We start from the raw sequence: 22,153 nt of genomic DNA, 5'->3' as shown, positions 1-22,153 counted from the left end.
TCCTTCTGCACTGTATGTTCTATGTTAGTCTATGTCTATGTTAGCATGAGGTGTTACATTTTAGTGAGAAAAATAAGGAGGTCATCAGAATCGTTACGGTGCAGGAGGCCATTTCGCCCATCGTGTCTGCGCCACCTCTCCAAACGAGCATCGTGACTTCGTGCCCTGCCTTTTCCCCATAACCCTGCACATTATTTCTATTCAAGTCATTGTCTAGTTGATGTACCGTCAATTACCACGAGACGAGAATGGTGGAACAATCGAGGCTTTATTGAACAAGATGCTGTGCCTCCTGTAGCTGGAACCAGAATGGCTGCAGCGCAGGAGAGCACACACTTTTATACACCGCCTGCTGGGCGGAGCCAGCAGGCAAGGATTTACAATCGTACCTCTAATATACGGGCAGTGCCATAGTATATATAATATACCAATAAACTCAGCTAGTACAGGAATTGAACCTGTGCTGTTGGCCTCGCTCTGCATCACAAACCAGCTGTCCAATCAACTGAGCTAAACCAGCTCCTTCCAGGGCTGGAAGGAGTTAGATAGGTAGTGAGTGGGAAGCCATGAAAAGATTGAAACACAAGGATGAGAATATAAAATTGGAGGCTTTAGGGGGCTTGAAGCGAATGGAAGACATCAAAGAGAGGGCTGACAGTTCAGCAATGCAGGATACGATACGGGCAGCAAGGTTTTGGATGAAGTTTGCAGATTGGAAACTAGTGGAATTATACTGTCGTTCCTACACAGTCTCTGGTCAAAATTCCTGGAATTCCCTCCCTTACAGCACTGCGGGTGTATCTACATCACCTTCATAGGGGCAATTAGGGATGGGCAAGAAATTCTGACCTGGTCAGTGACACTCACATCCCGTGAAAAAAATTAAAAAACACTATGAGGGATGAAAGTTGACCAGAAGACCGCTAGAATACTCTGTGGGTGACAAAAGAATGAATATGGGTTTCAGCACCAGATGGATGTGAACTAATTAATTTTTAATCAGCCGCATTGCTGTGGGTCTGGAGACACAGATAGGCCTAACCCAGCAGACTTCCTTCCCTGAAGGACACGAATGAGCCAGATGGGCTTTTACGACAATGGTTTCATGTCCATCATTAAATTTCCAGGCCGGAACTTTCGAGCTGTTCATGCTAGTGAGATCTTCCCCGTCCTGCCAACAGTGCACCCCCGCACCCCCCACTGGGGGTTTCCCGGCGGCGAGGGGCGCACTCAAGGGGAATGCTTGTTGAAAACGGCGGGAGCAGAAGATCCTGCCAGTGGCCAATGGCAGGCCGCCTCACGATTTTTCTTGAATTCAAATTTCATCATCTGCCATGGAGGGTTTCGAACCCGGGTCCCGAGAGCATTGTCCAAGGTCTCTAGGTAGCTACTCCAGTGACAATACACTACACCACCACCTCCCCTCGCAAAGATGTAAGTTGATGGTGGAGTGGGTGTGGGATCGGAAGCTCAGTTGAGAGTTCAGTGAGATGCCAAAAGGTTGCACACCAGCTGGTCCAATCAGAAATATTGGCGAGGGATGAAGATGGAATCAGTGATGAGGAAACAAAGTTGATGGAAAGGTCCTAATGATGGCTTCGATTTTCACAATATTTAACTGGAGGAAATTGGCCAGATCAAATTGGCCTGTGGCAAGTCTTATTATATGTACGAGCACCGCACTGACGCATGTATCTCAGCTGGGCCTGTCACTGAATAGATCTCTTCAGATGGAAACCCCGTTCTTTCATTTCCGCCCTTCCCTGATGTCACATACGAACTGCAGTCAGGAAAATGCTCAGAGACCTTGCTTTGTGTCTCCTTTATTTCCCCCGAACAGCTAACTGACTCGGGGATGTGGTGCCTAGCTGCCAAACTGTGGCTGAGTGGCTGGAAAGGAAAAATCAACAGAGGGCCGCTTCAGTGACTTTCAATACAATTTATTCGAGACAGTGTCTGGCGACTACTGCTGCCTGTCGGGGTAATGACACATGATGGGTGATTGAAGTGCAAACGTTTAAATCAAAGGAGTCTGCATGTTTGAAGAGGCATCAAACAGCACTCACACTTGTCTGCAGCTTGTAGTGGGAGGCTCTCATTAGGAGAGAAAGGAGAAGCTTTATATAAACACACAGATTATTGAATCCAAGCCAGAAGCTTTTTAAACTTCCGAGACTGAGTATGTTGTGGCTGTGAGGGGAAGGGGGAGTGGGGCTGTGCGCGGAGGGGGAAGGGGAGCGAAGGCGTGGAACTCTGATTACAATACAAGGGGCGAAAACACTCAATTGTAAGAAGAGAAATAAACTCTAGTTACAGAATTCAATCTAGGTTTGCTCACTTTCGGAAAAGTTTTATTCCTATTAAATATAGGAAAGCTTTGCATTTCTACAGCATCTTTCATTACCTGACACATCCATGAACCTATTAGGGCCAGTGAAGTATTATTGAATTGTCACTATTCGATCACAAGAAATGCGATGGAAAATCCACCCATAGCACGATCGCACAAACAGCAATGTGATAAACAGCTAGATAATTTCTTTCAGTGCTGTTAGCTGAGGGACAAATATCCACCCAGGCCACCAGGAAGAGCTCCCCTCCACTCCTTCAAAATAGTGCCATGGGACTGTTTCTATCCACCTGAGTGGGAAGGCGAGACACCTGTTTAATTAACAGGGGCAGAGGAAGCATCAAGGTATTTTTTGCACAGTTCTGGTCTCCTTATCTAAGGAAGGATATACTTGCCGTAGAGAAAGCGCAAATAAGGTTCACTGGATTGGTTCCTGGGATGAGGGGACTATCACAGGAGGAGAGATGGAATAGAATGGGCCTATGCATTAGAGCTTCGAAGGCTGAGAGTGATCTCATTCAAGTGGATAAGCAATGGATTGCCCCCAAAATCAGATTCCAAAACGGATCTCGGATTCCTCCAGAAAGTCGCCTTGCTTCAATGTTTGCCTGGAGCAATTTTCAAAGTCAGTGGTTCCATTTCTAATCATACACAAGCATACATACGATCTAGGTGACTTAAAACTGATGAAGCTTAGGAGGAATATCGGGAAAGTAGGACAAATCTCAAACGCGCAATAAAGAGGACTAAAAGGGGTCATGAAATATCTTTGGCTAACAGGGTTAAGGAAAATCCCAAAGCCTTTTATTCGTATATAAGGAGCAAGAGGGTAACTAGAGAAAGGATTGGCCCACTCAAAGACAAAAGAGGGAATTTATGCATGGAGTCAGAGGAAATGGGTGAGATTCTTAATGAGTACTTTGCATCGGTATTCACCAAGGAGAAGGACATGACGGATGTTGAGGTTAGGAATGGATGTTTAAATACTCTAGGTCAAGTTGGCATAAGGGGGAAGTTTTGGGTATTCTAAAAGGCATTAAGGTGGACAAGTCCCCAGATCTGGATGGGATCTATCCCAGGTTACTGAGGGAAGTGAGGGAGGAAATAGCTGGGGCCTTAACAGATATCTTTGCAGCATCCTTGAGCACGGGTGAGGTACCGGAGGACTGGAGAATTGCTAATGTTGTCCTTTTGTTTAAGAAGGGTAGCAGGGATGATCCAGGGAATTATAGATCTGTGAGCTTGACGTCAGTGGTAGACAAACTGTTGGAGAAGATACTGAGGGATAGAATCTATTCACATTTGGAAGAAAATAGACTTATCAGTGATAGGCAGCATGGTTTTGTGCAGGGAAGGTCATGTCTTACAAACCTAATAGAATTCTTTGAGGAAGTGACTAAGTTAATTGATGAGGGAAGGGCTGTAGATGTCATATACATGGACTTCAGTGAGGCGTTTGATAAAGTTTCCCATGACAGGTTGATGTAAAAAGTGAAGTCGCATGGGGTTCAGGGTGTACCAGCAAGATGGATAAAGAACTGGCTGGGCAATAGGAGACAGAGATTAGTGGTGGAAGGGAGTGTCTCAAAATGGAGAAAGGTGACGAGTGGTGTTCCACAGTGATCCGTGCTCGGACCACTGTTGTTTGTGATATACATAAATGATCTGGACGAAGGTATAGGTGGTCTGATGAGCAAGTTTGCAGATGATACTAAGATTGGTGGAGTTGCAGATAGCGAGGGGGTCTGTCAGAGAATACAGCAAAATATAGATAAATTGGAAAGTTGGGCAGAGAAATAGCAGATGGAGTTCAATCCAGGCAAATGCGAGGTAATACATTTTGGAAGATCCAATTCAAGAGCGGACTATACGGTCAATGGAAGAGTCCTGAGGAAAATTGATGTACAGAGAGATCTGGGAGTTCAGGTCCATTGTATCCTGAAGGTGGCAACGCAGGTCGATAGAGTGGTCAAGAAGGCATACAGCATGCTTGCCTTCATCGGACGGGGTATTGAGTACAAGAGTCAGCAGGTCATGTTACAGTTGTATTGGACTTTGGTTAGGCCACATTTGGAATACTGCATGCAGTTCTGGTCGCCACATTACCAGAAGGATGTGGATGCTTTAGAGAGGGTGCAGAGGAGGTTCACCAGGATGTTGCCTGGTATGGAGGGTGCTAGCTATGAAAAAAGGTTGAGTAGATTAGGATTGTTTTCGTTGGAAAGACGGAGGTTGAGGGGGGACCTGATTGAGGTCTACAAAATTATGAGAGATATGGACAGGGTGGATAGCAACAAGCTTTTTCCAAGAGTGGGGGTGTCAATTACAAGAGGTCATGATTTCAAGGTGAGAGGGGAAAAGTTTAAGGGAGATGTGCGTGGAAAGTTTTTTATGCAGACGGTGGTGGGTGCCTGGAACGCTTTGCCAGCGGAGGTGGTAGAGACGGGCACCATTGCATCATTTAAAATGCATCTAGACAGATATATGAACGGGCAGGGAACAGAGGGAAGTAGATCCTTGGAAAATAGGCAACAGGTTTAGATAAAGGATGTGGATCGGCGCAGACTGGGAGGGCCGAAGGGCCTGTTCCTGTGCTGTAATTTTCTTTGTTCATACATCTCAACCGTGCTTATGCATCCTTTCACAAATTAACAAGAAAGCTTAATTGAGGAAAGGCGTAGAATGTTGAGGTAAAGAATAAATTCACTGGTCACAGGCTTCCAGTGGAGGGCTGCACTGTGAGCAAGTGTAAGTCAGGGTCAGAGCATTGAATACCTAATCTGCAATGCTTTTGAACTTGGCGCCCTGCTGGGAAATTCAGAAACTGCAGAGATATTTCATAAACTGAGCCTGGTGCATCTTTTCTTGGGCAAGGGCAGTGCAAGGGCAGTATGGGATGTGGAGGCAAGTTAGGTAAAGGGAGTGGAGATACAGATCGGCCATATCGAAATGAATTGTGGAACAGATTATTGAATCACATTCTGAATTCTCCCTCCGTGTACTCGAACAAGTGCCAGAGTGTGGCGACGAGGGGATTTTCACAGTAACTTCATTGGAGCGTTAATGTAAGCCTATTGCTGACAATAATAAAGATTATTATTATTGCTGCGGATCTGGAGTCGGATGTTAAACCAGACCAGGTCAGGATGGCCAATTTCCATTAATGAACCAGATGAATTTTTAAAAAAATGAACCAGATGGATTTTTAAAAAATGACAATCAACAATTTCATGGTCATCATTTTTTAACGGAATTCAAATTCACCATCTGCTGTGCTAGGATTTGAATCCGCGCCCATAGAGAATGGCCCTCAGTCGCTGGATGACTAATCCAGTGACAATGTCACTACACCACTGCTTCAATTTGGTCAAATGCTTCTTTGATATCAGAGAGACAGTTTTGGTGTATATTTGGAGACTCCTTCTTCTGTCTATTGAGACCCAAGAAGCCAGTCACAGAGAATAATGAACTGCACGACAATGGCTCGAACGCAGGATCTCGAACACTTTTGTTTCGGGGGCAAATGTCCAGAAGGGATGTTTTAATGTCACAGGTAAATTGATGAAAAGACCAGTGTTAATGAACCTTACTTAGATTATGTCAAATCATTTTTGTGCTGCTTTCATTCTGCTGGCTGTTAAGTGTTCATGACCTTTTGTAATAATAATCTTTATTGTCACAAGTAGGCTTACATTAACACTGCAATGAAGTTACTGTGAAAAGTTCCTAGTCGCCTCACTCCGGCGCCTGTTTCGGGTACACTGAGGGAGAATTCAGAATGCCCAAATTACCCAACAGCACAGCACATCTTTCGGGATTTGTGGCAGGAAACCGGAGAAATTGCAGGAAACTAACGCAGGCACAGGGCGAACGTGTAGATTCTGCACAGACAGTGACCCAAGCCGGGAATCGAACCTGGGCCCTGTCGCTGTGAAACAACAGTGCTAACCACTGTGCTATCGTACCGTGAATAAATGGTTCAGGACATTTCCCCCCCCCACCCCGACCCCACTCCCAGAAACAATACTGCTGCAGGTTGGGACAACGGCAGGGAATTGGATGGCGGTGAACAGATGCATCGTAGCATCCCACCTGAAAAAGGTAGACACGCACTTTAAATGCTTATTTGGGGATGTGTGTTACATTAAGCCCCAGAGAGGTTCTTTAAACCATTAACTCCCTTGACACATTTGGAGAAACCGTTGTTCCTCCCGTTCTTTTCCGCCTCTCTTCTTTACATGCACCCACTTTCAGTTTTCAGTTCCTGTGAAGGGTTTAGAACTGAAATGCTGACTTCTCTTTTTATCTCCAGAGGTGGTGACTGAACCTCTTGTGCATTGCGCAACTTTTATTTTCGGTTTTCACTTCAGATTGCCAGACTTTCCTGTTCTACAAAGGAAGAAAGGATTGTGTATTTTACTTCACACCTACCACTACCTCAGGACTTGCCAAAGTGCTTTGAAACCAGTGATACACTTTTGAAGTATAGGCACCATTGTCGTGTAAGGAACAAGACCAGAGTGATGTTGGAACTGAGTGGGTTGTGAGTGTCAGGAACAAGGGGCGAAATTCTCCGGTATCAGCGCGATGTCCGCCGACTGGCGCCCAAAACGGCGCAAATCAGTCGGGCATTGCGCCGCCCCAAAGGTGCGGAATGCTCCGCATCTTGGGTGGCCGAGCCCCAACCTTAAGGGGCTAGGCCCGCGATGGACGAATTTCCGCCCCACCAGCTGGCGGAAAAGGCCTTTGGTGCCCCGCCAGCTGGCGTGGAAATGACATCTCCGGGCGGTGCATGCGCGGGAGCGTTAGCGGCCGCTGACAGTATCCCCGCGCATGCGCAGTGGAGGGAGTCTCTTACGCCTCCGCCATGGTGGAGACCGTGGCGAAGGCGGAAGGAAAAGAGTGCCCCCACGGCACAGGCCCGCCCGCGGATCGGTGGGCCCCGATCGCGGGCCAAGCTACCATGGGGGCACCCCCCGGGGCCAGATCGCCCCGTGCCCCCCCCTCCCAGGACCCTGGAGCCCGCCCGCACCGCCTTGTCCCGCCGGTAAGAGAGGTGGTTTAATCCACGCCGGCGGGACAGGCATTTTAGCAGCGGGACATAGAACATAGAACATAGAACATAGAAAATACAGCACAGAACAGGCCCTTCGGCCCACGATGTTGTGCCGAACCTTTGTCCTAGATTAATCATAGATTATCATTGAATTTACAGTGCAGAAGGAGGCCATTCGGCCCCTTGAGTCTTCACCAGCTCTTGGAAAGAGCACCCTACCCAAACTCAACACCTCCACCCAACACCAAGGGCAATTTGGACATTAAGGGCAATTTATCATTGGCCAATTCACCTAACCCGCACATCTTTGGACTGTGGGAGGAAACCGGAGCACCCGGAGGAAACCCACGCAGACACGGGGAGGACGTGCAGACTCCGCACAGACAATGACCCAAGCTGGAATCGAACCTGGGACCATGGATCTGTGAAGCAATTGTGCTATCCACAATGCTACCGTGCTGCCCTTAAGAACAAATAAACCTACACTATATCATTTTCCCGTAATCCATGTACCTATCCAACAGCTGCTTGAAGGTCCCTAATGTTTCCGACTCAACTATTTCCACAGGCAGTGCATTCCATGCCCCCACTACTCTCTGGTAAAGAACCTACCTCTGATATCCCTCCTATATCTTCCACCTTTCACCTTAAATTTATGTCCCCTTGTAATGGTGTGTTCCACCTGGGGAAAAAGTCTCTGACTGTCTACTCTATCTATTCCCCTGATCATCTTATAAACGTCTATCAAGTCGCCCCTCATCCTTCTCCGCTCTAATGAGAAAAGGCCTAGCACCCTCAACCTTTCCTCGTAAGACCTACTCTCCATTCCAGGCAACATCCTGGTAAATCTTCTTTGCACCTTTTCCAGAGCTTCCACATCCTTCCTAAAATGAGGCGACCAGAACTGTACACAGTACTCCAAATGTGGCCTTACCAAGGTTTTGTACAGCTGCATCATTACCTCATGGCTCTTAAATTCAATCCCTCTGTTAATGAACGCGAGCACACCATAGGCCTTCTTCACAGCTCTATCCACTTGAGTGGCAACTTTCAAAGATGTATGAACATAGACCCCAAGGTCTCTCTGCTCCTCCACAATGCCAAGAACTCTACCGTTAACCCTGTATTCCGCATTCATATTTGTCCTTCCAAAATGGACAACCTCACACTGGCTCATCCGGGCCGGAGAATTGCCCGGGGGGGGGGGGGGGGGGGGGGGGGGGGGGGGGGCGCCAACCGGCGTGACGCGATTCCCGCCCCCGTCGAATATCCGGTGCTGGAGAATTCATCAACCGGCGGGGGCGGGATTCACGCCAGCCCCCAGCGATTCTCCGACCCAGCGGGGGGTCGGAGAATCTCGCCCATGATTCTTGCGATTCCCTGCCATGTTTGGTGTACATTATTGAAATGACTACAAACCTGAACGGTAAGGCGCAAATCCCTCACAGCGGGAAATTGAAAGATAGTAGAATTTTCCCAAACCCTTTTCCAGCCTCTCTAGCTTGCTGGCATTATCTCGAACCACTGGCTTCTGAAGGGAGGCTTGGGAATCTCAGCCTGGTTGTGCTTGTTGTGCTTGCTCTAACAGCCAAAGTGGTAGCAGAAAACAACACAGCAACACCAGTGGGAGGAGGACTGAATTGCAGATGTTACTGGTTAAAACATAATGGCAGACATCATGAAATGTGTTCCTAAATCATGGCACTATAAGTAGTGTGTAGAAAATAGGAAGTTTCAGAAACTGTACATATATGTGTATACAATATATCCACACAAATTATAAAATGGGCTGTATGTTATAGGATAGAAATAAAATATACAGTGCATTGTAATATTTTATACAGTTTATATTTTGATACATTATCAAAATATCTGAAGATATTTTGATAATATATCGGGGTTATAGTCTGAGGATTGGGGGTAAACCATTTCGGACAGAGATGAGGAGACATTTCTTACCCAAAGAGTGGTGAGCCTGTGGAATTCATTACCACAGCAATAGTTGATGCTAAAACATTGAATAGATTCAAGAGTCGGCTGGATATAGCACTTGGGCGAAAGGGATCAAAGGTGATGGGGAGAAAGCAGGATTAGGCTATTGAGTTCGATGATCAGCCATGATTGTGATAAATGACGGAGCAGCGAAGGGTCAAAAGGCCTCCCCCTGCTCCTGTCTTCTCCGCATGTATGTAAGAATTAGAAACAAAATATTTTTGTGGAGGATTTGTCACAGGTATGGTGCTTGATATGGATTCCAAGTCACCGAAAGATCATAAACAATGAGTAATGCATACAAATGCTTCATATTGATGGGGTTCTGTTGGCAGATCATTATTCTCCACATCACCCCTCACCCTTGACAGCACAGGGAATAAAAAGGCTGGTGTGAATATAGAGTGGGGTTCAAAATCCCGCTGCCGCTTTTCGCGAACATCAGTCAATGGAGGCGATTATCTATCATTGCCGCAATTTTTGGACGTCTGCGTCTTCAGTTGCCTCGTGATTATTTTTCCCTCCCAAACTAAATGTTGAGAAAATGACATCCTGATCATAAATCACGGTTTGGATCGTGGTACTGTCCTGTTTGTTGGCACAGTTCTGAGATGTTTAACGTCTCCACCACCGCCTTCCCCTCTTCCCCCCCCCCCCCCCCCCCACCCTGCCAACAATCCCGACTTTCCCCAGTCCCTCCGTGAAGCTTCTCGGCTCCACAGTAAGCATTGATTTAGCATTTCTGATCTGTACGAGCCACAGGGACTCAGCATGAAGAATTTCTCTCGCTGGGAAAGCAAAGTGCGCTATAGCTGCTCTGAAGCCTGGAGGGCCTTTCATTAGTTTCAAATAGAACCCAACTCACTGGGGAGGCCCCTGCTCTGCTTTGATAAGGAACGTTTCTCTTCATCATATTACTTGCAGACAAAGCCTCTTTTATTGACAACGCTCTCGTTGCTGGTAAAACAATCCTTCAACCAAATGCTGTACTATCATTTGAATTAATTGGTGACTGTACAGATATCCTTTTCAATATACACATACATTCTCAGCATCGGCTAAGGCACGTTTGTCTGCATTTCTTTCCATGTAATAAATGATCTGTTTGAACTGCACACAAAAAAATACTTTTCACTGTACCTCGGTACACGTGACAATAAACAAATCCAATCCAATTCAATCAATAAGTTGGGAAGACGGTGCTGTGTGTTATATTAGTGGATAAATTTTGTACGTACACCGACGCTGTTTTTTACCTGATGGCAGTATTAATCCAATTAATATGTCCTGCCATTTATCTCATTATTATTTAGGGGATCTTGCTGTGTGCCTATTGCCTGCTGTGTTTCCTACATTACAACAGCGGGCTTCAAAAATGCTTCACTGATGGTACAGTACTTGACTCGTATCGTCCCTAAATTAAGGGCGGAGGCAGATCAATCCCAAGTCACCATGTTTGGGATATCTGTCACTGACCGCACCTTGCGTTTATGTTCCAGATCCCAATCAAATTGGTAACAAAATGATATCGCTATCATAAATCAAGATTTCAACCATCGTATCATTCTCTTTGTTGCTGTAGTTCTGTGATGTTTCACGTTCGCCCACTCCCCCCCCCCCCCCCCCCCCCCCACCCCCTCACACCCCCATCCCCTGCCTCTCAGGAAATCTCCTTATCTCCGCAGTAAACATAATAGTACATCCTGAGGTGCTGAAAGGTGCTATATAAAAGAAAGTTAATTCTTTGCGTTCAAAGTGATTAGATCGATAGTCCCGTTAAGCTATTGGACTGTCAGTGGCAACTTCTGTCCTCGAGAGTGGGCCTGGGGCAGGACTGGAAAAAGGCACCAGGTATGATCAGGCTTTGCTCTGTCAGGTTTGTTTTGGTGCTGATAAAAATTCATCGGCTATTCCGTATGATGCAGTAAGAAATAGAAAATAGGCTACTACTCGAGAAAATATGAGATAAATAATCAAATTCCACAAAACCTAGTCAAATTACACTTTCCATCGTGAGCCCAACCTGCTGCAGAGTCCTAATAGATAACATGACAAAGGAGTGGGTAGGATGTAGCAATGGTACATATATCTGGGTTCTTCATGGCTTTATGGCAGAGGACCTATTGACATCACATTGGATGCAATTTTACATTGCCTATACCTTTTGTCTGGAGAGGGTGTTTGTAGGCTCTCCCTACCCTCTTCTGATGATCTGATTCACTATTTAGCAACTGCAAATCACCAGAGACAAATGAAGTTTCTCCATTTGCTGAGCTATCACTTAGTCCGTCGCTTAGTCTGTAGAGGGGACACTCCTTGGTAATGTTCAGCATTGTTTGTGTCTTTCCACATGTTCACAAGGGGTGCTGGCGAGGTGCTAGAGGATTGGAGGTTGGCAAAGGTTGCAACATTATTTAAAAAGGGTGTGAGGGATAGGCCAGAGAGTTGGTCTGACTTCAGTGGTGGGCAAATCATTGGAATCAAGTGTAACAGTCAAGATAAACTGTTACTTACCAAGGCACGGATTGATCGGGGATAGTCAGCATGGCTTCGTCAGGGGAAGATCCTGCCTTACGAACATAATCAATCTTTTTGAGGAAGTAACAAGGAGGATTGATGAGGGTAGTGTAGTGGATGTTGTCTACATGGATTTTGCTAAGGCATTTCATAGGGTCCCACATGGCAGAATGGTCAGTAAAGGGACATCCCTCGGGATAACGGAGAAGGTGCCGAGTTGGATCCAAGATTGGCTCAGCGACAGAAAACAAAGGGTAGTGGTTAATGGATGTTTTTGCAAATGGGAAACAGTTTTCAGTGACATTCCATAGGGTTCAGTGTTGGGTCCCTTGCTGTTTGTTGTGTATATTAATGATGTATATATTTAAATGTGGGTGGCATAATTTGGAAATTTGCAGATGACATAAAGATTGGCCATGTAGCTGCTAGTGAAGAGGATAACTATGGACTTCAGAATGACATGAATGGTTTGGTTGAGTGGGCCTAAGGGTGGCAAATGGAATTCAGTCTGGACAAGTGTGAGGTAAAGCATTTGGGCAGTGGGGTGCAAACAAGGCAAGGGAATACTCAATAAACAGAGAGGAAGGGAGAGAACTTGGAGTGCATGTGTCTGCTGATAGATCTTGCTCAGGAAAGGTGGTCCATGTGGAGCGCTGGGATGGAAGGTGGGCAGTAGGCGGGTTGAACAGGTAATCATGAAGTGGTGAGTAAGGTGCAGCACAGATGGTGCCAACCAACTTGTGGGTTTTCATCAATCGGCACGATGACGTTGGCAAGGGCAGGAAGCCAGGGGAGGGGTGCTGAGTGGAGAGTGCCAGTTCTTATGCGCATTGTTGCACAGTATTCAATTGAGGGTCAATAAGATGTGTGTGATGACTTTGCAATGTCATCATCTTAAATTACAACAGCACTTTCTGTTTTATTCTCCACCCTCTTACCCCAACACTGTTTCTAGAGAGGTATTCCAGCATTGTACCATACCTGACGGGTACATTTGCCGACTCACCAATGTTCATTTAGCCTTCCTTTCCCTTGACAGTCAACTTCTCCCAAGAACTGCACACAATTCCGAACTATGCACAACACTTTTCTTTCCTTAAGAAATGCATTTGCTTGCGATTTAAGACCGAACTCTTGCAGCAACACATCTGGGGTTTAAAGGAACTACTACATGTGTTTACCAATTATTTCAATGTAAAATATCTTAGAAAGAATATAACAGCAATAAAGAACAAGAACAAAGAAAATTACAGCACAGGAACAGGCCCTTCGGCCCTCCCAGCCTGCGCCGATCCAGATCCTTTATCTAAACCTGTCGCCTATTTTCCAAGGATCTACATCCCTCTGTTCCCCGCCCGTTCATATATCTGTCTAGATGCATCTTAAATGATGCTATCGTGCCCGCCTCTACCACCTCCGCTAGCAAAGCGTTCCAGTCACCCACCACCCTCTGCGTAAAAAACTTTCCACGCACATCTCCCTTAAACTTTCCCCCTCTCACCATGAAATCGTGACCCCCCTTGTAATTGACACCCCCACTCTTGGAAAAAGCTTGTTGCTATCCACCCTGTCCATGCCTCTCATAATTTTGTAGACCTCAATCAGGTCCCCCCTCAACCTTTGTCTTTCCAACGAAAACAATCCTAATCTACTCAACCTTTCTTCATAGCTAGCACCCTCCATACCAGGCAACATCCTGGTGAACCTCATCTGCACCCTCTCGAAAGCATCCACATCCTTCTGGTAATGTGGCGACCAGAACTGCATGCAGCATTCCAAATGTGGCCTAACCAAAGTCCTATACAACTGTAACATGACCCGCCGACTCTTGTTACTCAATATCCCGTCCGATGAAGGCAAGCATGTTGTATGTCTTCTTGACCACTCTATCGACCTGCGTTGCCACCTTCAGGGTACAATGGACCTGAACTCCCAGATCTCTCTGTACATCAATTTTCCCCAGGACTCTTTCATTGACCGTATAGTCCGCTCTTGAATTGGATCTTCCAAAATGTATCACCTTACATTTGCCTGGATTGAACTCCATCTGCCATTTCTCTGCCCAACTCTCCAATCTATTTATATTTTGCTGTATTCTCTGACAGTTCTCCTCGCTATCTGCAACTCCACCAATCTTAGTATCATCTGCAAACTTGCTAATCAGACCACCTATACCTTCGTCCAGATCATTTATGTATATCACAAACAACAGTGGTCCGAGCACGGATCCCTGTGGAACACCGCGTCACCTTTCTCCATTTTGAGACACTCCCTTCCACCACTACTCTCTGCTCCTGTTGCCCAGCCAGTTCTTTATCCATCGAGCTAGTACACCCTGAACCCCATACAACTTCACTTTTTCCATCAACCTGTCATGGGAAACTTTATCAAACACCTTACTGAAGTCCATGTATATGACATCTACAGCCCTTCCCTCATCAATTAACAATGTCACTTTCTCAAAGAATTCTATTGGCTTTGTAAGACATGACCTTCCCTGCACAAAACCATGCTGCCTATCACTGATAAGTCTATTTTCTTCCAAATGTGATAGATCCTATCCCTCAGTATCTTCTCCAACAGTTTGCCTACCACCGACGTCAAGCTCACAGGTCTATAATTCCCTGGATTATCCCTGCTACCCTTCTTAAACAAAGGGACAACTTTAGCAATTCTCCAGTCCTCCGGGACCTCACCCGTGCTCAAGGATGCTACAAAGATATAACATAAGAACATAAGAACTAGGAGCAGGAGTAGGCCATCTGGCCCCTCGAGCCTGCTCCACCATTCAATGAGATCATGGCTGATCTTTTGTGGACTCAGGTCCACTTTCCGGTCCGAACACCATAACCCTTAGTCCCTTTATTCTTCAAAAAACTATCTATCTTTATATAGCGGAAACCACCTGCCCGCATCTATCCTATCTATTCCCTTCATAATCTTATATGTTTCTATAAGATCCCCCCTCATCCTTCTAAATTCCAACGAGTACAGTCCCAGTCTACTCAACCTCTCTTTGTAATCCAACCCCTTCAGCTCTGGGATTAACCTAGTGAATCTCCTCTGCACACCCTCCAGTGCCAGTACATCCTTTCTCAAGTAAGGAGACCAAAACTGAACACAATACTCCAGGTGTGGCCTCACTAACACCTTATACAATTGCAGCATAGCCTTCCTAGTCTTAAACTCCATCCCTCTAGCAATGAAGGACAAAATTCCATTTGCCTTCTTAATCACCTGTTGCACCTGTAAACCAACTTTTTGCGACTCATGCACTAGCACACCCAGGTCTCTCTGCACAGCAGCATGTTTTAATATTTTATCATTTAAATAATAATCCCTTTTGCTGTTATTCCTACCAAAATGGATAACCTCACATTTGTCAACATTGTATTCCATCTGCCAGACCCTAGCCCATTCACTTAGCCTATCCAAATCCCTCTGCAGACTTCCAGTATCCTCTGCACTTTTTGCTTGTTAAGGCCCCAGCTATTTCTTCCCTCGCTTCCCTCAGTAACCTGGGATAGATCCCATCCGGACCTGGGGACTTGTCCACCTTAATGCCTTTTAGAATACCCAACATTTCCCCCTTCCTTATGCCGACTTGACCTAGAGTATTTAAACATCCATCCTTAGCCTCGACATGCGTCATGTCCCTCTCCTTGGTGAATACCGATGCAAAGTACTCATTAAGAACCTCACCCATTTCCTCTGACTCCACGTATAAATTCCCCCTTACTCCACGTATAAATTCCCTCTTTTGTCTTTGAGTGGGCCAATCCTTTCTCTAGTTACCCTCTTGCTCCTTATATACGAACAAAAGGCTTTGGGATTTTCCTTAACCCTGTTAGCCAAAGATATTTCATGACCCCTTTTAGCCCTCTTTATTGCGCGTTTGAGATTAGTCCTACTTTCCCAATATTCCTCCAAAGCTTCATCAGATTTAAGTCGCCTAGATCTTATGTATGCTTCCTTTTTCATCTTAGCTAGACTCACCACCCGTCATCCATGGTTCCCTAATCTTGCCATTTCTATCCCTCATTTTCACAGGGACATGTCTGTCCTACACTCTGCTCAACCTTTCCTTTAAAGACTCCCACATTTCAAATGTGGATTTACCCTTAAAGAGCTGCTCCCAATCCACATTCCCAAGCTCCTGCTGAATTTTGTTATACTTGGCAACGTACTGTGAAATGTGTTTTTTTTTACTTTTCACTCACTCCTCACTCACTCTAAAACCTCCAGTTGTGCGTTTGGGTGGTTAGAAACCTTAGTTTTTCATTTTGTAATATACAATGAGCAGGTATAATGCTTCAGCCCTGCCCTTAGATGATATTAGCACAGGTTATGGATCAAACCTGGGGCCTTTTTGAGTGTGCTGTTCAGCTGCTTATAGATTGCCTGTATGGCGTGTTTCTATTTGCTGTTTTCACATGAACTCATTTAATTCTTTTGTACAAGCTATTATAAACAAGCTGTCATGTAACCTCTGTTATTTACTGTAACAATAGGATGCACTTTTTTCACCTAAATGTTGGGAAACACCACTCTGTAACAGACTGCTAGGAAATAAATATGTCAGAACCATGTGATGTGTCTTCTAATTACCGTGAATATTCCTGAAAAGAGAGACATGTTGCTGAAGCTTTTTGTCTTGCACTTAGCAGGACACACACAAGAATGCCAAATTTCAAATTATCATCACAATTAATGCTATAGGAGAAAAAGGTGTTGATTGGTTAGCAAGGTGACTCAGATTGTCTGAGACCATGGATAAAGGGGAACTAAAGGCTTCTCAAGCTCCTGGGTAATTCAAAGAAAGGTGCACGTCTTGAACATATTCCTTTTGTTTGCACAGACCAGGTCCATGTGGCTTCCGATCCATGTGGCTTCCAACGAGCATAAATACGCGGTGTTATAAGCATGACTGCTCATATTAAATTAGTTGTTAGTGTAGTTGTGAGTACGCTCAAGATTGTTCTGCAAGTGCTGCCCAATCGCGGAATCACATATAACATTAGACATTTTGTTTTGAGGTTTTCAAGCATCGGTTCTGTACTACCAAATGGCGGTTTCTAATTTGTATCTTCCCTTTATTGGGAAATGCTCTTAGTATGTACCTCCTGGCACAAGTGGAACTGGAAAGTGTGGAACCTCTGTGTCTTTCGCCATCGTGCTGGCTGGTAATCAGTCACTTGAGGACAGAGTCAGATCTTTCCTCCTTCTCTCTCACATCCAGCACTATTTCTGGAGAGAGATTCCAGCATTGTGCCATCACTCAGCTTCACCGTAACACTTTAGGCAGTAAATGGTTGCTTACTTTTGACCGTCAGGTACATGGACTTGCTGACATCGGCTCCCACATCGTTGCTGACCTGGCAGAGGTAGTATCCGCTGTCTTCTTCCAAGACATGTTTAATTAAGAGAGACCCATTCACCAGTAGTTGGATACGGCCATTCAGTGCGATTGGCTGGAACTGTGGGACCCCGGCACCTATACAGAGAGTGGCGCAGAAGCAGAAGTTAGTCCTTTCACATGTCCTGCGGTTACTCTGCTCAACAACCTGAATCTCCCAATAAACATTACGGATTTGGCAACTCCCTTTTGAAAATCTCATCAGAGAGGGCAAAGAGAAATAAATTGAAAGTGTGTTAAAATAAACTTAATCACTTATTGTGAATATCTCTTTCATATGTTTTAGTTATAACTTTTAGTTTCAGGAATTAAAGATTTAACTTTAGAAAATGGAGGTCACTGGATGAGAAACTGGTAAAAGCAACCCTGAAGTAAATGCCACTCATACAATTCAAACAAACCTAAAAAGGTGTGACCATATTTACTTAGGAAATTAACATTTAGAAAGGTAAGATCATTAATAGCAGCCGGGCTTACTTAGTTAAAGAACTGGAGACAAGGGGTGGATTCTGCATTGCCCAGCGGCGCTACCGTAATCAGCGATCGGGTAGAGAATCGATTCCGGCGCCGGAAACGGGGCCGGCGCAGGATTGCCGCCGGGTTGCGAGTCTCCGCCCCCTCCCAACCGGCATCATCACGACGCCTGACGCGCACAGTCACAATGCTGTTGGCGCCTCATCGGCCAGCCCACCCCCGTTGGGCCGTGTTCCCGACAGCACGGGACTCGTGTCCTCGGAGAAGGACTGTGTCCAGCGCTGCCACACTTGGCAGGGATCCGTGTCGCCGACCAGGGCGGCTTCCGTGAGGGCTGGGGGGGTGGTGGGGGGAGGGGATGGCCAGGGGGTGGGCTGTGGGGGTCGCAGTTTGTGGTTCGGGACTGCGCACGGCCTGCACAATGTTGCATGGCACGACCTGCAGGTCATCACCCGTGTGCATGCGCAGCCCACGACCCGGCCATTCTCCGGCTGTTTTCGGCCCGGGAGGCGGGAGTTTTATCGGCGCCGGTGCTAACCCCTCACCAGTCCTGGAATGGGTGAGGGGTTCACGTCGATTTTTTACGTGTAGACCTCCCGTGTATTCTCCGTAAGAGCCGGCACTTAGCCGCAGGAACAGAGAATCCCGCCCATGGTGTCTGCAGTTATTCCAGTAATGGGTAAGTTATTCATGTGATTTCCCAGAATTAAGGAAAGCTCGGGAAGTGAAATGTATTAAATTTGCATTTCTACCTGGAAACAGGCCATGTGTGTTACATTGCCATGGAGATGGGTAGTGCTTCGTGAGATTAGTTGGACCTCTGGAGATAATCTGTTCGGTTGCAGTTTTAAACCAAAGAAGTGGGTTCCTGCAAACCAGGGAGTGTTTTGTGATGTTTTAAACCACTGTGCAGAGTTTCAAGAAGGCCCATGCCAGGGGACCCAGAGTTGTGAGGTTATAAAGAAATTGAAGAGTCGGTTAGCCAAAAGCTAATGGAAGGTCCCCATGAACTCTTGTATCGTGGCAAATAGCTGGAACACTGAAGTGAAGCCAGGATGAATTCCAGAGAATGGTGGCTATACCCTTTGCATCCATCCCAGGAAAAAGGAACAAACCTTAAAGATTTCATAAGACAAGGAAACTCTTGCTGGCGGAACAAGAAAGTAGAAATGAGTTTATCGTGTAAGCATCTGCAAGCTATTGTGTTAAGTCTACAGTGCTTACTTTGTTTAATTTCTCCCTTTGTAGACAATAAAGCTTTTTTTTAAAAACAAAAATCATGAAATCTTTGTTGCAGTAAAGTCACCACAGCCACAGATGACCATAGGCTGTTTTCCCCTTTGAGGGAGAGAGCTGACTGGTGGTGATTTAACCTGAGGGTCACCACACCTCAGGCGAGGGGCAAGGTTGAGAAGGCGGGAACCTCAGCTCAGCTGGTACGGGGATCGAACCCATGCTGTTGGCTTCGCTCTGCATCACAAATCAACTGTCCCGCCTACTGAGCTAAACCAGCCCCCTTTGCTGTATAGTTATGTTGGTTAATCGCTGAATGACAGAATTTCATCTTCAAAAATGAATGGTCCCTAATAGTATCGGAGTGATCTTCCACATTTATCAGATTGAATTTGCATACTTAGGACATATGCCTGGCTTTCTACATGTCCATTTTGAATGTTAAATGGTTCACACTAAATTGCAGTCTAAAGATACCTATGGATCAGTCAAGTGATTCAGCCCACATAACCTCATTCAGCTAGAAAACCATCACAGAATACTGCTATTCCTTAAATGATCCCAAGGCTTTTACCTTCACTCTCCATCCGAGTATCCATGATGAATACTGATTAAACCCTTACCGAAACTTTACGATGCTGCCATGGTGGGATTTCCCGCTGTGAATGCGACGATTCATTCAATTTCCCATTGATATCAGCAGGAATGGAAGATCCCCCGAGTGGGAGGGACTCGAAAATCTCCCCCCACCCCTCAAGTCAGCATCTAGCACTTCCCAAGATAAGGATAAGCTAAACCAGAGGCAGAATAAAGCTCCCTCCACTCTGTCCAAATGACATTCCGCTGCCACAACTTACTGCAGTGTGTGACTGGTCTGTTTCCCTCAGCAATCATGCGGTGGCCTTTCCAAATAATTTAGTGTCAAATAGGGCCATGTTGATGCTGTGGGCCTTCCCCGCTAGGGCCAAGATTGAGTCATTGACCTGAAACGTTAACTCTGCTCCTCTTTCTCTGTGTATGCTGCCTGCCCTGCTGAGCACACCCTGCATTTTCTGCCTTTATTATTTGAGATGGCCCAAACTTGCTTCGCCTGGGAACCAAATCGAGATGATTTCCATTCCATTAGTCTGGGATGAATGCAAATCCAGCTCAAAGGCAACGTACACCCACCAATCCCCACCTTCAGTATTTTACTGTTAAATGTGATCCCATGAATTAACATTTTCACAGACAGCATTTTAGAACATCTGGACAATTAGCTTTGAGGCCGAGTTTGAAACAATACCTTTGGAGTATTTCCATACAATGGTCGGAACGGGGTAACCCTCTGCAGAACAGTTCAGTATGACAGATTTTCCATAAATCCCATCCTGGTCAGTGGGCTGCACTACAAATCGGGGAGGAACTGAAAGAAGCACACATGATATTTAGCAGTCAAAATCAGGTTTAAATGCCCCAAATGGAAATTCCTGACTCCAGTAACTCTCTGCCGCTAAATTAAATTGTGTACCCCTCAGTTGTGTCTCTTTGTTCTGGGATGCTTTCTCATGCTGGGCACACTTCCTTGCACACCGGCGGTGTCCCACAGCTGCTTCATCCAAGTGGCTACACATTGACTAAAGACCATAAGACGTAGCAGCAAAAGTAGGCCATTCGACCCATCGAGTCTGCTCCGCCATTCAATGAGGTCATGACTGATCTGATGTGATAATCCTCAACTCCACTTTTCCGCCTTATCCCCATAACCCTTTATTCCCTTACTGATTAAAAATCTTTCGATCTCAGCCTTGAACATACTTAACGACCCAGCCTCTACTGCTCTCTGCGGTAAAGAATTCCACAGATCCACTACTCTCTGAGAGAAGGAATTCCTCCTCATGGGCGACTCCTTACTCTGAGATTATGCCCTCTGATTCTCACATTAGGGGGAAAACAATCTCCCAGCATCGACCCTGTCAAGCCCCCTGAGAATCCTATATGTCTCAATAAGGTCGCCTCTCATTCTTCTAAACTCCAATGAGTACAGGCCCAACCTACTCAATCTCTCCTCATGGGATAATCCCTCCAAAACTGGGGTCAACCCAGTGAACCTTCTCTGGACTGTCACCACCTGACAGGAAGCATCAGAAGGCAATTCAGAACAAGTCCCCCGCGTTTTGGAAAGACTGAAGTCAGCTGGTTCTACGTTGCCTTGGGAAACCCAAGATGACATCACAGCATCAGACAGCAGAGACAGCGGCTATGAGTTTTCTTCACTGATGATGACGAATCCTGAGTCAAACTGATTTTCAGTTAAATATGTCAAGGATAAGGAGGGTTGATAGGGTAAAGTTGTTGATGTGATATACATGGACTTCAAAAAGGTACTTAATAAAGTGCCACTTAACTCACTTGCCAGCACAGTTGAAGCCCATCAAAAAGAAGGGCCTGTGGCAGCCTGGATATGAATGAGGCTGAGTGCCAGGAAAGGAAGGGTAGTGGTAAAGGGTGGCTTTCTCAGACTGGAGGAAGGTGTATAGAGGAGCACCCTATGGGCTGGCGTTAGAGCCATTACTTTTCTTCATATTTATTAATGACTTGGACTTGGGTGCATCAGGCAAAATTTCAGAATTTGTAGATGACACAATATTTGGAATTACTGTGACCTGTGAAGAGGATAGGCATCAAGTGGACATGGACAGGTTGGTGGTGTGGGCGGACATGTGGCAGATGAAATTATTGAAGTTGGCAGGGCAAGTTGAGAAAGCAGTTAATCAGGCGTGCAGGAATCCTCTTTATAAATATAGAGTGTATAAGTATAGAGGGATATGGGCCAATTGCGGGAAAGTGGGACTAGCTCAGTGATAGAAACTGGGCGGCATGGACAAGCTGGGCCGAAGGGCCTGTGTACATGCAGTAAGCATCTATGACTATAACTGTAAATAGAGGGATAGAGTGTAAAAGCAAGAAAGCTTTGATGCACCTTTCTTAATTACTCAACGGGAGTACTGGGCTACATTTTCACATTGACAGCAGGAAATAGGAACTGGGGTAGTTTCCAGATCGCAAACATGCCTCCGAGGGAGCGTGTGTGTGGGGGGAGGCAGTCACTTGTTGGGATTTTCACTGGGGCGGC

General features: G+C 45.8%; 1 protein-coding gene across 2 annotated transcripts in view; it reads right to left on the bottom strand.

Moving 5' to 3' along the window:
• Positions 1-22,153, bottom strand: part of LOC140427700 (cell adhesion molecule DSCAM) — an 854,163-nt gene that overhangs the window by 308,383 nt on the left and 523,627 nt on the right. For both annotated transcript variants that reach the window (XM_072513215.1, XM_072513216.1), the window contains 2 exons: positions 20,324-20,443; positions 17,236-17,409 (listed from right to left, as the gene is read on the bottom strand). In XM_072513215.1, the coding sequence (XP_072369316.1) occupies positions 17,236-17,409; positions 20,324-20,443 (294 nt within the window). The remainder of the gene's footprint in view (positions 1-17,235; positions 17,410-20,323; positions 20,444-22,153) is intronic.

This window comes from Scyliorhinus torazame, chromosome 8 (genome assembly GCF_047496885.1).
Source record: "Scyliorhinus torazame isolate Kashiwa2021f chromosome 8, sScyTor2.1, whole genome shotgun sequence".
NCBI classification, from domain to species: domain Eukaryota; kingdom Metazoa; phylum Chordata; class Chondrichthyes; order Carcharhiniformes; family Scyliorhinidae; genus Scyliorhinus; species Scyliorhinus torazame.
Note: the sequence above shows the minus strand (reverse complement) of the source record. Positions and strands in the feature narration are given on the sequence as shown.